The sequence below is a fragment of the Thamnophis elegans genome, chromosome 8 (assembly GCF_009769535.1).
Source record: "Thamnophis elegans isolate rThaEle1 chromosome 8, rThaEle1.pri, whole genome shotgun sequence".
NCBI lineage: Eukaryota > Metazoa > Chordata > Lepidosauria > Squamata > Colubridae > Thamnophis > Thamnophis elegans.
The window spans coordinates 34,651,999-34,668,986 of NC_045548.1; the positions used below are offsets into that span (position 1 = coordinate 34,651,999).

Below are 16,988 nucleotides of genomic sequence, written 5' to 3' on the forward strand. Positions count from 1 at the left end.
AAAACCGGTACATCCATTTCAAATATCCAGTTCTTGTTGGACTTGATCTATAATAAGAGATTATTTCTTCATTTTCAATCACTTTATATTTGCAATGGATAAACATGTTTTCTTCCAGTAGTTCTGTAGCTGCTGGCCCTGATTGCTCAGCCAAGAATCCTGAGTCTGTAGCTCATTTTCATCCAGGAACAAGAATACCTAGTGTGATCCACATTTAACCGGGCAATGACTGAACGGGCATGTGTTTTTGTAGTTTACATCTCACCATATTCACACTCTTCTCCTGGCTCCTCTAATGAGATTTGTCTAATTTGAACTGCATTAGTTCCCAGTGAGTTTCCAGTTAAATTCAAGATGCTGGATGTCACCTATAAAACTGTACATGGCATGCAGCCAGGTTATTTGCAGAATTATCTGTCTCCTGACATTTCAGTTTGCCCCGTCAGTACCAGAGGGTTGGCATGATCTGGGTTTCTTCTATTAGAAAATATCATCTTGTAGCACCTGGGATTGTGTTACAGCACTGGCCCTATGAAGCAGTATCCCTTTAGAGATCAGGATGGCCCTAACCCTCGGCAAGGTACTGTAGACCTGGATGTTTTCTCAAATAGTTGGATCAGAATGCTGAACAGCTCAGGGGGAGGATTAGTTTATTTTCGTGTATCTGGATTGAAAATGGAATGTTTTGAGCCCAGATATATGCTGTTTTCTGTTATTATTTCTACTACTGCTACTGCTACTCTCACTTGCATTATTACTTAGGATGGAGTAACTTTCTTTCTTTTTCGTATTGTCTTCTTTATAATCCTCTGTGTTCAGTCACTGCCATGAAATAGGTGGTGGTAAACAATTGGTTAACTAAATAAACAGCATGCTATAAAATTAAAACCAGACAACTTAGTTAAGACTACATGTTCAAATTAATGCATACCATACTCCAGCTGTAGCCTCCAACAAGGTATATGCTGTCATCAAGAACTGCACATCCAGGACCACTTCGACCCTCTAAAATAGGAGTTTGCAAAATATTCCATTGGTCGCCCTTTGGGTCATAACATTCCACAAGCATGACATCAAGGTGAGAAAAACCTGTATATCACACATTCATAAAATAATTTGAATCCACTTATTTTAAATAATGACTGGAGTCACCATTAAAAAATAATTTGTCAGCAGCATAAAAAGACAATCTTTATACTTTGTTAAAATAAGAGGAATGAGCCTGTTAAAATAAAACTGCAAAAATGTCCTTTGATTTTCGTCTGAAATTCAGCTAACATCATCATAGGACATTATACTGAAATTCACCTTCTTAATTATTGGCCATTATCTTAATAGCAAACATATAGTGGTTTTATCAACTGTACCACCCAGCCATTTAGTGCTAAGAAAGATTCCTGGCCATTTGTTTTGCCAAGAGTATACTTTACTGAAGCTTACATTGTTACATAAGTAGCATAAGTGGAATCTGAGGTTTTCCCATGCAAACAACACAAAGGAAAGTGTCCACACACACACACACATACACAGCCATCTCCCAGTTTTCTGCAAATGTCCAATAGCAATAGCAATAGCAATAGCAGTAGACTTATATACCGCTTCATAGGCCTTTCAGGCCTCTCTAAGCGGTTTACAGAGAGTCAGCATATTGCCCCCAACAATCTGGGTCCTCATTTTACCCACCTCGGAAGGATGGAAGGCTGAGTCAACCCTGAGCCGGTGAGATTTGAACCGCTGACCTGCTGATCTAGCAGTAGCCTGCAGTGCTGCATTTAACCACTGCGCCACCTTGGTTCTTAACCAAGGTGCTTGTATATTGTTTAGGAAACCAATGCTGGTTCCCAGCTCTGCATATCATTAGGTGACCTTGGCTGTCTGTAGCTTCTCACAAGGCTTACATGGGTTTCCATCCTCCCCTTCTTCCTTACGTTTCAAGACCCCCTCCTCCCCAGTGCTAATGTCAGGCTGTCAGCTCATGAAGCTTGGATAGGTGAGATGCAGCCATGACAGACCTCTAACAACTACAATAGCTAGGGCTGTTAATAACATGTAAGATGAAAGATTTTTCTACTCAATATAATATATTGAGATTTTGATTTCATGGTATAAAGGGATTAGGAATATTTATAGTAAAGCTTTTTTCACTTCATAGAGTTTGCACTGAGGGATTTCTTGTAAATTCTGTCTTTGACAATATTCTGATGTTTACAGTTTGCATTGTAAGAGATATGTAATGTCTTCTTGTACTCTGTGATTTTGAAAACAGAGCAAAAGAAAAATGTTACAAGCAAATCAAACAAGCAAAACTAATGTGTATAGACAAATATAGTATGTTGCAATGTCACTTGCAAGGAATTGTAAAATTCCAAAGATCCGTAAGATCTCTGTACAAGTACTTATTAACTTGGGACCAGAATTTCGATTGCCAAGCAATATGGTTGTTAAGTGAGTTATGCCTAATTTTACGACCATTTTGCCATGTTTGTAAAATGAACCACAGCACTTATTAAGCGAATCAAATGTCTGGCTGGAAAGGTCACAAATGGCAATCACATGAGCCTGGGATTTTGCAATCACTGTAAATACAGGCAGTCCTCAACTTACAACTATTCATTTAGTGACTGTTCGAAATTACATTGTCTAATTACACAACTAAGAGCCTTTATTAGGATTTATTTAGTGGTGATACGGGTGGCAAAATGTACTCATTTTTCCGCTCTTATTGCTTCCGCAGAATCTCGCCCGGCCGCCCTATTTAGGATAACCCGCTCCCTCCTGAAAGGGGAGGACGCGGGGGAACCCTTACAGGGAAGAGCTGAGGAATTTGCTCAGTTTCTGTCAGACAAAATCACTCAGATTCGGACGGACCTTGACTCCACTTGGACAGTACCAGCGGAGGTGCCGAGGGAGGGCCTTGATCAGATTCTTGGAATGAGTTCCAGCTTGTCACCCCTGAGGAAGTGGACAAGGCCATGGGAGCGATGAGTGCCTCCACCTGTTTGGTCTCGACCAGCAGGGAGGTAACACGAGGCTGGCTCCAGAGGATCACGAATACCTCTCTGCAGGAGGGATCTTTCCCGCAACCTTTGAAGGAAGCGGTGGTAAGATCCCTCCTTAAGAAGCCTTCTCTGGACCCAGCTATCCTCAAAAACTATCATCCAGTCTCCAACCTCTCTTTTTTAGGGAAGGTGGTTGAGAAGGTGGTGGTCTTTCAACTCCAACAGACCTTGGATGAAGCAGATTATCTAGACTCCTTTCAGTCTGGTTTCAGGCCTGGTTACTGCACCGAAACAGCTTTACTCGCGCTGACCGATGATCTCTGGTGGGCCAGGGATAGAGGACATTCCTCTATCCTGGTGCTCCTTGACCTCTCAGTGGCCTTCGATACCATCGACCATGATATCCTTCTGCGACGGCTGGAAGAGGTGGGAGTGGGAGGCACCGTTTTATGGTGGTTCTCCTCTTATCTCTCCGGCAGGTCGCAGTCAGTGTTGGTTGGAGGACAGAGGTCGACCCCTAGGCCCCTTAAATATGGGGTGCCGCAGAGCTCATTCTTGTCCCCTCTCCTATTTAATATCTACATTCGCCTGCACGGGTTTAAATACCATCAATACGCGGATGATACTCAGTTGTAACTCTCCGCCCCGTGCCAACTCAGTGTAGCGGTGGAAGTGATGTGCCAGTGCCTGGAAGCTGTCAGGGTCTGGATGGGAGTGAACAAGCTTGCACTCAATCCTGACAAGACCGAGTGGCTATGGATGTTGCCCCCCAAGGACAGTCCAGACATTCCATCTCTAAGCCTGGGGGGTGAAACTTTACACCCCTCAGAGAGGGTCCGCAACTTGGGTGTCCTCCTGGACCCGCAGCTGACGTTAGAACATCATTTGTCAGCTTTGCCCAGGGGGGGCTTTGCCCAAGTTTGCCTGGTGCATCAGTTGCGGCAGCTACCTGGACCAGGAGGCACTTCAAATGGTTACTCACGCCCTCGTCACCTCAAGACTTGACTACTGTAACGTGCTCTACATGGGGCTGCCCCTGAAAAGTGTTCGGAGACTACAATTGGTCCAGAATGCAGCCGCGTGAGCGATATTGGGTGTACCAAGATACACCCATGTTACACCTATCCTCCGCGAGCTGCACTGGCTTCCTATCAGTCTCCGAACACGCTTCAAGGTGCTGGTTATTACCTTTAAAGCCCTACATGGCCTAGGACCCAGATATCTGGGAGACCGTCTTCTGCCACATACTTCCCAACAGCCGATAAGATCACATAGGATGGGCCTTCTCCAGGTGCCATCGACCAGACAATGTCGTCTGGCGGCTCCTCGGGGGAGGGCCTTCTCCGTAGCTGCTCCGATCCTCTGGAACGATCTACCCCCAGAGATCTGGACTCTTCCCACTCTCTCAGCCTTCCTAAAGGCTACCAAAACCTGGCTATTCCGGCACGCCTGGGGCTGTTGACCTCATGAATGAGGTCCAGCCCCACCTAGATTGAGTGCATGAAGTGATTTTTTAATCTGTTTTTCTTTTCTCTATATTTTAAATTTTTTTATCCTTTTAGAGATTTATTTCTGTAAGCCGCCCGGAGTCCTTCGGGATCGGGCGGCTTATAAATTTATTAAATACTTAAATACTTAAATTGTCACTGAAAAAAGTGATTTATGACTCTTTTTTACAGTTATGACCATTGCAGTATCCCACGGTCATGTGATCAAAATTCAGATGCCGAGCAACTGACTCATATTTATGACGGTTGCAGTGTCCCGGTATCATGTGATCATCTTTTAAAACTTTTGTTAACTTTCTGATAAAAGCAAAGTCAATGGGAAAGCCAAATTCACTTAACAACCATGTTACCAGCTATCAACTGCAATGATTCACTTAACAACTGTGGCAAGAAAGGTTATGCAATGGGGCAAAAGTCAATTAACAAATGTCTCACTTAGCAACAGAAATGTTGGGCTAAATTGTGGTCATAAGTCGAAGACTACTTGTACATGGGATTTCAAATGCCCAAACTTTGATCAGGCCACATTGATGCTGCAATGATCATAAGGACGAGTACTGGTCATCACATTTTTCAATGCCATTATAACTTTGAACAGCCACTAAATGAATGCTTATAACTTGAGGACTACCAATAAAAACATTGGTACAGAACACTAACATGAGGAAAATATGTTAGCAGAAAGGCTCATGTACATATACAAGCATTGTATGTATGTGCGTCCTAAATTCTTCAGTGAAACCCCATCACACTGATTGAAAAAATATCTTCTTTTAGATAGTTGTACCCTCCCCATACATTTCATGTTTCGAAATGAGAATAATATAAATGTAATCCTTTTTAACAAAATTTAGTAGTGCATTAAATGAAATGGAGAGCTGTGAATAAAACCAAAGGAAACCAAAAAAAGAAATTTTTTAAGAACATAATAACATTTGGATTGACTTTACAAAAAATAAACTCAATGACCCTTTCATTTAAATGCACTTAATAATAGGGTTTTTTTCTGTCAAAAGCTACACATCTCAGGAGTATTCTAAACAGTGAGAGAAGCCAAGCCAAAAAAGCAGAACATGCTTTTAAACTTCAATTTAATTAATTACTGTTGCTATTCTTTGTCTTTTCAATAAATTCTATCTTCTGTCACATTAAATGACAAGTTGCTGGGAACTTCTGGAACAGTTCCAAAGAGTATAATCAAGAATTTTGCAAATAGAACTCTGAGGTTGCAAGTTATATCTTCTGTTTTAAATAATAAAAAAATTCAGGAATTGATAGTTACTGGGGCCATAATGGTGCTTTCCCTAAATTAATGGGAGCAAGATTTCGGAGAAAAGGTGAGCATATAAAAGATTGGAAGTAATTCTGTTTTTTCTGGGCACAGTGCCGCAGACAAAATTATTTTAGATATAAATACTTGTCCAACATGGCAGCAGAATATTTTTGCAATATGAATACAAAGACATAATACATGCTTTTAGCATTAATAAAATGCTAATAAAAATAAAAAAGAAATTTTGATCAATTGTATTTATGCCAATTCAGAAGTTCCCAGATAAATGTTTTGCAGCTTAATATTCAGTTTCTTCATGAAATCTAGGAACAGTTTCTCCTTGGAACTCTTGTATAATTTCTTATGATGGCAAATAATTTATAGAGGCAAATATTGCAGGGAATTTGGGTTAATAATAATCTGTTTGTTACAATGAATTCATAGGGATGACAGATCATCCATGATTCTGAGTAATGAAAATTCTCTTTTTTATTATCTAAAGCATTCATTACTCATTTATTTAATCGGGAGTTATAAATTTTCCTTTCCTCAAAATGTTGCTGAGGCATGATACTAAAGTCTGTGGCAGGTTTTTAACTAAAGTAATAGAGAAAAACAATTTCGATCAAAAATCAGAAAAGTACATTATTTTGCTATTTAAAAAGTGACCTTTCAAATGGTTTCCTCCAATTGCATACAGTCGGTCATTCATTACGGCCAGCGTGTGAATAGCTCTTTTTGTGTTCATATCTTGTTTTCTAGCCCAGACATCCATTATAGGGTCATAGCAATAGAGCCAGGGAACATATTCACCATTATGGACACCACCTATAAATCAAATATACCTCTATTAGTTACAGTTTTTAAAATAAAATTTTGACTCAACCAAATTTTAAAACAATCAAATGGAACCTAGGAAACAGCTTACCTGAAATATAGATTTTTCCATTATGTACAGCTCCTGCATGTGCTGCCAAAGGCTGTGGTAGGGAAGATACATAACGCCACTCATTTGTCTCTAAATTATAGCATTCCACACTTGACAAGTAGCCAGTTTCATTTCTCCCGCCAATCACGTACAAGTTCTTATCAAGGCGACATGCATAAAAACTAGCTCTCCTGGAGGACAAAAATAACAAATAGAGCAGTTAGTTTCCAGTGACTATAATTAATTCTGTCATAATTATTTACAAAAGTTGAACAAAAAGCATTTGCTTATTAATATACTTCAAAGAATTCAAATTGTGGTTTCTTAAATGACTGAACTCAAGCCCCCACTTTAAATACTAAGAAAAAGAAATAAAACAGTGAATATTGCAAAACTTTTGAATGTAGCTACCCTCGAAATACTTGGTATAATTCTCTAGCAAGGATATTGTAGGGCTGGGGAAAAATACAAGAAAAAATTAGGAAGCTGGAAACTCAGGCTATAAGGAAAGATTTGCACCATTTCAGTTTTATAAAAGGTGGCTACAGGGGATTGTTTGTATGGAAAAATGGGATATACAGACAATGATTTTCCCCATTCTCAAAATATTGGAAGTTAAGAATCATCTAATAATAATGGAAAACGCAAACCAATGGAATACTTCACACAGCATATTATTAAATTTTGGAATTTGATGCCAATAACACTGATGACAGAGATAAACAAATTAATAATGTATAAAGGATGGTATTAATAGCTATTGTTCAGGCTAGAAGAGACATTGTTAAACAGATCAGAGATACAGAAAAAAAACAACCAGAACAACCTTTAAAAGAGCAACTGCTTCTATGACCTAATTGTAAAATTTCATAAGTGTAGTGATTAACAAGATGCTGAACATCTTTGGCGTCACATGCTGACCCCCTCCCTGCCTGGTTTAGTGAAGGGGGAACAAGTCCCGATATGTCACATGACGCCGCAAGTTTGACACCCCTATTTTATAAGGAAGGGAGAAGCAGTGTCCTGTATAAAAGATGCTATATTCCAAGTAAACTGATATTATGAAGATTTATAGATGAGCTATTTGGGGTGGAGCATTATAGGTAAGGCAGAAGACAAAAACAATGCAATGTTGATAGTGTTGGATTTATTCACATAGTCATTAACATTTGGTGCATTTGGTATCAGGCTAGGATTTAACAACTCAGTAAGACAAATTTAAAGTTAGGACAGATAATGTAACAATAATAAATTAGCTTGACTTTCACTTTCTTTGTGGTCCTTCAAGGGTCATTGTTCTCAATTTACTAAGAGAACCATATCATCAAAATTTTTCTTCAATTATCGCTTTTCTTCTCCTTTCTGCACTACTGCAAACAGAACAACTTTCCTTGTATTACATTCGTTCTTTCCAAAAAAGGATTTCTCTGGCTAACTCTGAACAAAATCTTATTTATCTGCTTGTTTCCATGGTCATATTTCAAAAGAAATATAAAAGTTTACCAAGGAATCAATATTGCTACCTGACATCTTTTCAGACAGTCAGTTTCAATAATTGTCAGTGCTTCTGAAACTCCAAGGAGTTATTTTTTGAACACATTTCATTTATTCATTAAAAGTAATCTGGCATTCCTTTTGTCCCTGTATAAATAAGCCAAGAATCAAAGTTTAAGATAATTCTTCTTCAACACATTCCAGATGATGTTTTATTGCGCAGATTATAAATATTTTCAGTAAAAGAGGACCAAAATTCAGACATCAGATGAGGCAAGATAATCTAACACAGTGATCCCCAACCCCCGGTCCGCGGACCGGTGCCGGGCCGTGGAGTACCTGGCACCGGGCCGCGCAGCGGCCGGGGGCCATGATCGCTGCAGCGGCCGGGGGCCATGATCGCTGCAGCGGCCGGGGGCCATGATCGCTGCAGCGGCCGGGGCCCATGATCGCTGCAGTGGCCGGGGGCCATAGTTTCTTTCTGTATGCAAATTAGGCTAACTGGCACAAGGGGTGTTACTGGACCGCTGGTGGCACTCTGACGTCACCAGCGGCCCACCGCCCCCCTGTGTCCAGCACCGCCCTTCTCATTCCTTTTCAGCGCTTCAGCGCTGGCCGATTCCTGAAAAAAACCTAAGAGCGCCTGCGCAGCTACGTAGGGCTAGCGTAGACAGCGCTAGTAGCGTAGCCTTGCACTTTATATTTATGTAATTGTATTTATTTTGTAAGGCATGTTTAAATACAATAAAATAAAAGTTGTTTAATCAAAACAATCTGATATATAAACAATCAATGTGTCGTCGCGAACAACGCCCCCCCACTCCTGCGCGCGCTCAGCGGGCCACGGTAAAATTATCAAAGGCTGACTGGTCCGCGGCGATAAAAAGGTTGGGGACCACCGATCTAACATATACATTTTTCCCACTCCACAAAGATTACAGGGGAATTATGGCAGAAAAGACAGTTAGATATCTGATATCTGCTGAAATTATCTCCAGAACAAAGACAAGTCCAGAGACAATCCATATGTACTCGCCTATAGCTGACTTTGTGAATAAATCGCAGAAATTGACATTTTTACAGCTTCTTGCAATCAGCTGAAGGTAACAGGTTCAATCATACTTAAAATCATATATGGAATTTCTCATGAATTCAAGGTTTGACCAAACCTCATCTTTTTAATAACTTTGAAGTTTATTTTTTGTACTGCCTCTTTAAGATGGAAAACCTGTGGAACGGTGAGCCTACAAATTGCTGGGTGACTGCTTTAGAGAAAGACTTTGAAACTAATTAGAAAGATTATCTCATGTGAGAAAAATCTATTTTATTAACTTTTCAATGCAAAACAAAACTTTGAAGATTGATTACCAAAGCACATGATGGCTATTTTAAAGGAAAACTTAGATCTGTGCATGTGTGACGTGCTTGAACTTTTTAATTCTTTACTACAGCTAAAAGTTGTTACGGAAGATGAACAAATTCCTTTGAAGACAACTGAAATGGACTTTAAGATGGGCTTAAAAATTATAACTAACAAGTAAGAAATAGAAATGCTGGATCATCTAATTAGATGATCATTTTTAAAAAAGCATACAAATAAAGTACCCAAATAATGTATCCTTTTAAATTGAAATGTAAGAGATTTACTGGAGTAAATCTTCATGGAAATTACCAGTGGACTAGGATAAAGATGACAAGAACTTCGTGAGACAGGACAAAGTGATTAGAAAAAAATAAGAGTTGGAATTTTATTTATGCAACATTGCTGGGAAGAAGGAAAATAACCCCAAAACTGGTTTATTTGACTGTATTTAAAATTATCTTTGATGTTTAATATTTATCTGGATTGGATAGTTTCTCTTTTGAAAATGGTTTAATGAATTTATAATATTTACATTATCAGTTTTGATATCTAAATAAGGGTCTATTGTTTCTGGTAATGTTTAGCAACTTCCAATTTTATTATGTTTTGCAATTTTTAATTGCTAAGAGAGGGGTGAGGGAAATTTAGATTAAATGGAAAGAGATTATATTTTATGTTATTAGGTATTTTTGTTGATTTTTATTGGACCTTGGTTGATCAGTAAAGAAAAGTTTGAAATAAGATGATACTTATTGTAATTTAAGACAATTATAAAATTGTTAATGTTCAATATACTTGCTGAGGATGAAGAGAGAAGTTTCTTTTTCTTATTATCTTTTTTTGGGGTCATGGGATTTTTTCTTATTTCTCTTCCCCTCCCCCACACTTTTTCTTTTATGCATATCTTTGTATTGTTTCTTTTTAGTTTTCATCTATTTAATAAAATTATTTAAACAAATTAAAAAATAAAGCTAGTATCCTTAACCCATCCTGAAGTGTGAAAAAATGCCTACCGTACCTGCAAACATTTTTAAAAAATGTTCACTCACTCGACAGAATCCATAACAGAATTAAAACCTGTATCTATTTCTATGAAAAGTTAAAGAATATTTTCTACGCCATTTCAAACATGAAAATTCCATGGAAGTTCCAAAGCATTAGTATCTCCAACAAAGCCCTATCAATGGATTCATGACTTTAAAAATGTTAAAATGGTATTAACAGATCTGAGTTTAAATTGATTCATAATAAGGATACATAGATATACTATACTTGTCAAAAATATATTTAATAGGATGGACATCAGATTTTCTATGCTAGTTCGATCTCTCAAATTTCATTTATACCTGCTGTATAATTTATCTCAAAATTACAACAAACATCTCTCCAGGCACAGTCTACACAAGTAGATTCCCCCCCCTTTAAAATTTATTTCCCTCTGTATTGGGAAGCAAAAGTATCATTTTTCCAATTATTAGGCACACATGCAGTCTTCAGCTATGTCGATAAATCACACTGCCACTCCCTAAGCAAACCACATACATCTTTTAATGTTTCTCCAGCCATATCATTTTAAAACTTTTTAGACATTTATACCTTCATTTCATTTTTCTTGGAAACTAACATTTGGAACAAGGGTGTCAAGGCGTAGGGGCCAGATCCAGCCCGTGGAGTGCTTTGATCGGGCCTGTGAAGCCACCCAGGAAACAGCGAAGGACCGGCCAGCTGTGCCTCTGCCAGTGAAAATGGAGCTCAGGAGGACTGCAGGCAGCCCATTTTTGCTCAGACCACCACAGGTGCCCCCAACACGAGTGATGTTGAGCTGGCCATGCCCACCCTAATCATCCTCACCCTGGCCCCCCAAGGTCAAACACAACCCTGATAAGGCCCTCAATGAAATTGAGTTTAACACCCCTGATTTAGAGTATTTGTTTCAGTTCCCCTCTTCTACATATCACATTCATTCCCTTGAAGTTATCTAAAATACTTCTTCAAGCATTTCCTCACTTCATGTTCTTCCTCTGAAAATCAGTGTTGTCAAAGTGTGCAACAAGAAACTTGAGGACAAATAAGTTGTTTATGTAAACAGAGTATAGACAAAAGCATAGCCAAAATGCCTTACAGTATCCTTAAAACAGGGGGGAAATGGCTAAGGATTGAAATTTCATTCTTTAAAAGTCTGTAGATCTTTGTTGCTACATAATTACTTATGGCAGCAATAAAGCTTATGTATCCCAGTTGTGTTCTTTTTTCTCCATGAAACTCCAGTGTGCATTTGAATTCCAAAAGAAAAAATTGTTGTAGTGGCTTAGGAGTAATCTAGGACATGTTCCAAATTATTTCATCATTTTAAATTCCATTTGCACTTATGGAATCTTTTTTTCCAGCTCTCTTCATTATTTTCAAAACAATTATTTCCATCTAAATCATTCTGCATTTTCTTCCTTTTCTTAATTTTAACTATTCTTTGCTCACTGTAGCTACATTTTTACAACTTTGTCTATATTATACACTTCTCTCATTTTTTGCAGCAATATTTCTTATTTTCTGTTTTCCTCATCCATAGCTACTTCTTCATCATCATTCTATCAAGGCTTTTTTCCCTATTTCCCATTACAATACCTTCATATGCTTATGCAGCTCACTGTAATATTTTTCTTTTCACTTTTGGGAGATTCTTTTTTTATACTAAGTTCATACTTTCTTTTCTGAAGTCCTTTTACCGTCTTTTTGATCTTTTGACTTTATTGCTTTTATTCCATATGCAATTTTTTCCATAGATCCACTCTTGACATTATCAAGAAAATAATCTAATTTCACATTCACTCTACATATCTTTCACTAATTCTCTCATGTTTTTCATAATAAACAAATTAGTCATATAATAAAACAGGTATATGTTCATTTTATTGCAATATATAAATGAATACTTATGCTTACACCACATATTCAAAAAAGTTTTTTTCTAAGCAAATGCTTCCAGTCATTATTTTAATTCGCTCATGAGTCTCTGAAATAACTTATTTTTTCACAACTCTCTTATCTTGTTCCCATTTTATTCCTCCATTTGTGTCACTTAACCAGAAGTTTCAGTTTTTGCAGAATTCACTATTGTTTCTTTCATTTACATTTATCAGACTGCAGTAGGCTACTACTGTATCGTCAAAATAACGATTCCAAATTTTATGCACATGCACAATTGCGTACAGATATATATTCATATTTTCTGATGTAACCATTTCTCCACACTTGGACTGTACTTTTTGACCATTATCACCTCTTTTCTCTTTATTTCTCACACACATAAATCTATTTTGCCCTTAATTTCATTTATCGATTCATGCTCTTACAATCCAAGTCATATCCTCCATAATATGCTCTGTCCAGATGGACTCATAGTTATAGATCTCCATACATTATGACTTTGGCCAAATTACAGTTTCACATAATGCTTTATATTAAGATATAGATGTAGACTGGATTAACAACATCAGTTACATCCATACTATATGCAACAGTCCTTGCTAACCATAATTTCTGACACATTTGTGCCAGTTATTTCATAAGTGCACTTATACAAGATATAAGGTCCACACAGCATTGTGGTATGCACTCAGAATGCATGTTTAAACAATTACAAATGTATAATTTAAAATATTATTTTTTTAAAAGCAACTCATTTAGAAACATTTTTTGTAACAAACTTATTGCCTGTGTGCATTTTTTATTTCATCCACATAGTGTCACTGTCTGGAACAAAAATATAACATTGTGTTTTAACTTTCAAAGTGTACTTTATTGGCAAACTAGTAGTATGTTTTAGGTTTCTTTTTCCTTCTTTACCACCAAATAAATTACATTTGAGCCACAGAGATCTAATTAATTAATGTAACATTTAATTGCTATAAAAAACTTCCATGCTAAATTATTACCTTAAAAATACAATTTCAGAAAGGAATAACCCCTCATATATATCAGATCACCAGAAATAACTTGCTACCTCTGGTAAAATATATTACATTGAATATTTCTTCCATATCAGGATATTGGTTCAATCATAAATCCTTCAGAGCCTTGTGAAAAAACAATCCTGTAATTGAACTTTGGACAGTGAGACGGGCAACATATAAATTTAGTAAGCATACTTAGATGTTCTGACCCCCCTCTTCCTACACCAAAGCACGCCGAGACAAAGATACTTCAAGGATTTATTAACACACAGACTAGACCTTGGCAGCAATCCAGCAAGGACTAACCTTGGCAGCAATCCAGCCTGCCAAGCTAGCCACGATAGCTTCTCCAGCTCTAGTAAATACGTTGATTCCTGCGACAAGAGTGTGGAAAGTCATTCCTTTTATAGTCTTGAGAGGAGCCTAATTACCACCAGCTGAGTTCAATTATCTCCTGTAACTGCATAACTGTTCTTTACGCCTATTAGCCCTCCATTGCCGGGCATCTGGGACCAACTCCCTTGTCTCCACTGCTCCAATGCATGACGTCAGGATCACACTCCCTTGTCTCCTCCCCACTGCTCCAAGGCTCAGGCGGCTCCTGGTGGCCAACCAGCTTCTCTGCGCCCTGCTCGGAGTCGGAGCCCTGTCCAGGGTCCTCCACATCCTCCAGAGCTGACTCATAAGGCCCCTCACTGTCAGAGTCTGGTGGCAGCTCCAACGGCTCCTGCTGGGCCACAACACTTAGGTAACTTTGATAATGTGGATACATGAGAAAGGTAAGAACATCTTTCTTGAATTCCGCAGACAATGATTTTTTCCCAGAATCTTACAGGTTGATAAATCTATTTTACATTGAATATGTATCAAAATTATGAGTAATTATAGCAACACCAAATTCTTTTAGAGGGTCACTTTCCACTGAAGTGTTTATGATTGAAACACTGTGCTGTTTTTCAATATTACAGATACCTTATGACAAGCCAGATTGGGTCAGTGGCTGAATGAGAAGGGAAGGTGGCACCCTTACTTCTTAAATATGGATGAAATTCATTGTTATAAAACTCAGGAAAATGATGTATCCCGTTTACAATCTGTCAAACCATTGATTGACATTCAGAATGGAGAAATGCTCCAAGAAGCTCCAAGATGATTCAATCCACTATCTAAACACCTATTTTCTCTGCTAACAGAACCATATTAGCCTTATAATGGTCTTGGTGATTAAGCTATAGAGATAATGATAGCACAAGGTGCATATTGTATCCATTTCTTAGTCTTTTCAATAAGCTAACAGAAAAGCTAATATTTTCAGCTACATTGCACTGATTCAGAATTATCCAGTGAAGCTTAGAATTTGAAAAATTTAAGCTGGAAATTCTTGAAGAGATTGTTCATATTCCTTTAGACTGGTATGGGGCCATTTTTCTCCACAAGAATAGATACATCTTACCAGCATTCATAGCCCTAACTGCCGACCACTTATTACAATAATGGCAACTGATAATTCTCCATGAAATCTTTAAAACTTATTTTTTTTAAACAAGTAATAATTGATCAATACAGCTTAAGTTTGCAAAACAGTATGGTAGTTAAGCTATAAGGTACTGAGGTACTGAACGTTTAATGGACAAATGGCATACAGATCTTCAATTTTTAAAAGAAAAGAAACATAGGAAAAGTCTATCAACCCTTCAACTGGGTTTCAATCACAACAGAGGAACTGTTTGCAATTAATGTGTTTATAAAGCTTCTTGGCTTTTGGATTCCAGAAACATTGTAAGCAAATAGTTAACATGGTACCACAACTGAATCCAACTCAATTATTTCTGTAAGCAAGCTATCTCCTCTGTTAAAACTAGTATCTTTCTTTATTCCAAAGCAATATAAGATGAAAGTCCCTAACAATGAACATCTGAATGAATCTAATTCTAAGTAATGATTGTTAACTGGAGAAGGAACTGTCATGGAGATTCTTTTCAATGAGAGAGAAAACAAAATGACAATGTGCATTTGAGGAGATGGAAGTGGTGCAAATCATATTAGCGTTATGTCACAAAATTCAGTTCAGTTCAGTTTATTAAACTTGTATGCCGCCCTATTCCCAAAGGGACCCAGGGCGGCTAACAAACCAATAGGGAATGGGGACAATACAAAGAAAAAAGACAGACCAAAAAAAACAAAATACAGAAAACAGGTTAAAAAACTCCTCAAACAGCACAACAATTTCGAGTGGGGCTGGGAACTCATCAGCCCCAGGCCTGCCGGAACAGCCAGGTCTTGACGGCTTTGCGAAAGCCTGAAGGGTGGTGAGGGTCGAATCTCCACGGGGAGCTCGTTCCAGAGGGGCCGGAGCAGCCACAGAGACGGCCCTCCTCAGGGGTGAGTCGACAGTCGACATGCTAGCTGATGGAATCCTGAGGAGGCCTAATCTGTGGGATCTAATTGGTCATAGGGAGGTAATGGCAGGAGGCGGTCTCTCAAGTACCCAGGTCCGATCCATGGAGGGCTTTAAAAGTACCGACTAGCACCTTGAAGCGCGTTGGAGTCCAATAGCAGCCAGTGCAGCTCGCGGAGGATAGGTGTAACATGGGTGTACCGGGGTGCACCACATCACCTCGCGCGTCCGCATTCTGGACAAGCTGCAGTCTCTGAATGCTCTTCAAGGGCTGCACCCATGTAGAGCACATTACAGTAGTCAGTCTTGAGATCACAAGGGCGTGGACTGTTCTGAGAGCCTCCCGGTTCAGGTAGGGACACAATTGGTGCACCCAGGTGAACCTGGGCATGCCCCCTGGTCATAGCCGACAGATGGTATTCTAAGGTCAGCTGTGGATCCAGGAGGACTCCCAAGTTGTGAACCCTGTCTGAGGGCGTATAATTTCACCCCCCAGCCTGAGAGTTGGAATACAAGGCCAATTATTGGGAGGGAAAAACACAAGCCACTCGGTCTTGTCGGGATTGAGTGCAAGCTTGTTTACACCCATCCAGACCCTAACAGCCTCCAGGCACTGACACATACGTCAACCGCTTCACTGAGTTGGCACGGGGCAGACAGATACAACTGTGTATCGTCCGCATATTGTGGTATTTTATCCCGTGCCGAGCCGAATGATCTCACCCAGTGGCTTCATGTAGATGTTAAACAGGAGGGGGGACAGGACTGAACCCTGCGGCATCCCATACTAAGGGGCCTAGGGGTCGACCTCTGCTCTCCAACCAACACCGACTGCGACCTGTCCGAGAGGTAGGAGGAGAACCACCGAAGAACGGTGCCTCCCACTCCCACCTCCCGCAACCGCCGCAGAAGGATATCATGGTCGATGGTATCGAAGGCCGCTGAGAGGTCAAGGAGCACTAGGACAGAGGCATGACCCCCGTCCCTGGCTCTCCAGAGATCATCGATCAGTGTGACCAAAGCAGTTTCCGTGCTGTAGCCAGGCCTGAATCCAGACTGGAAGGGGTCTAGATAA

General features: G+C 39.2%; 1 protein-coding gene across 2 annotated transcripts in view; it reads right to left on the reverse strand.

Annotated features, from left to right (window-relative positions):
* The window catches only part of KLHL14 (kelch like family member 14), a 114,346-nt gene that overhangs the window by 3,013 nt on the left and 94,345 nt on the right, over window positions 1-16,988 (reverse strand). For both annotated transcript variants that reach the window (XM_032222392.1, XM_032222391.1), the window contains 3 exons: window positions 6,709-6,899; window positions 6,450-6,608; window positions 932-1,089 (listed from right to left, as the gene is read on the reverse strand). In XM_032222392.1, the coding sequence (XP_032078283.1) occupies window positions 932-1,089; window positions 6,450-6,608; window positions 6,709-6,899 (508 nt within the window). The remainder of the gene's footprint in view (window positions 1-931; window positions 1,090-6,449; window positions 6,609-6,708; window positions 6,900-16,988) is intronic.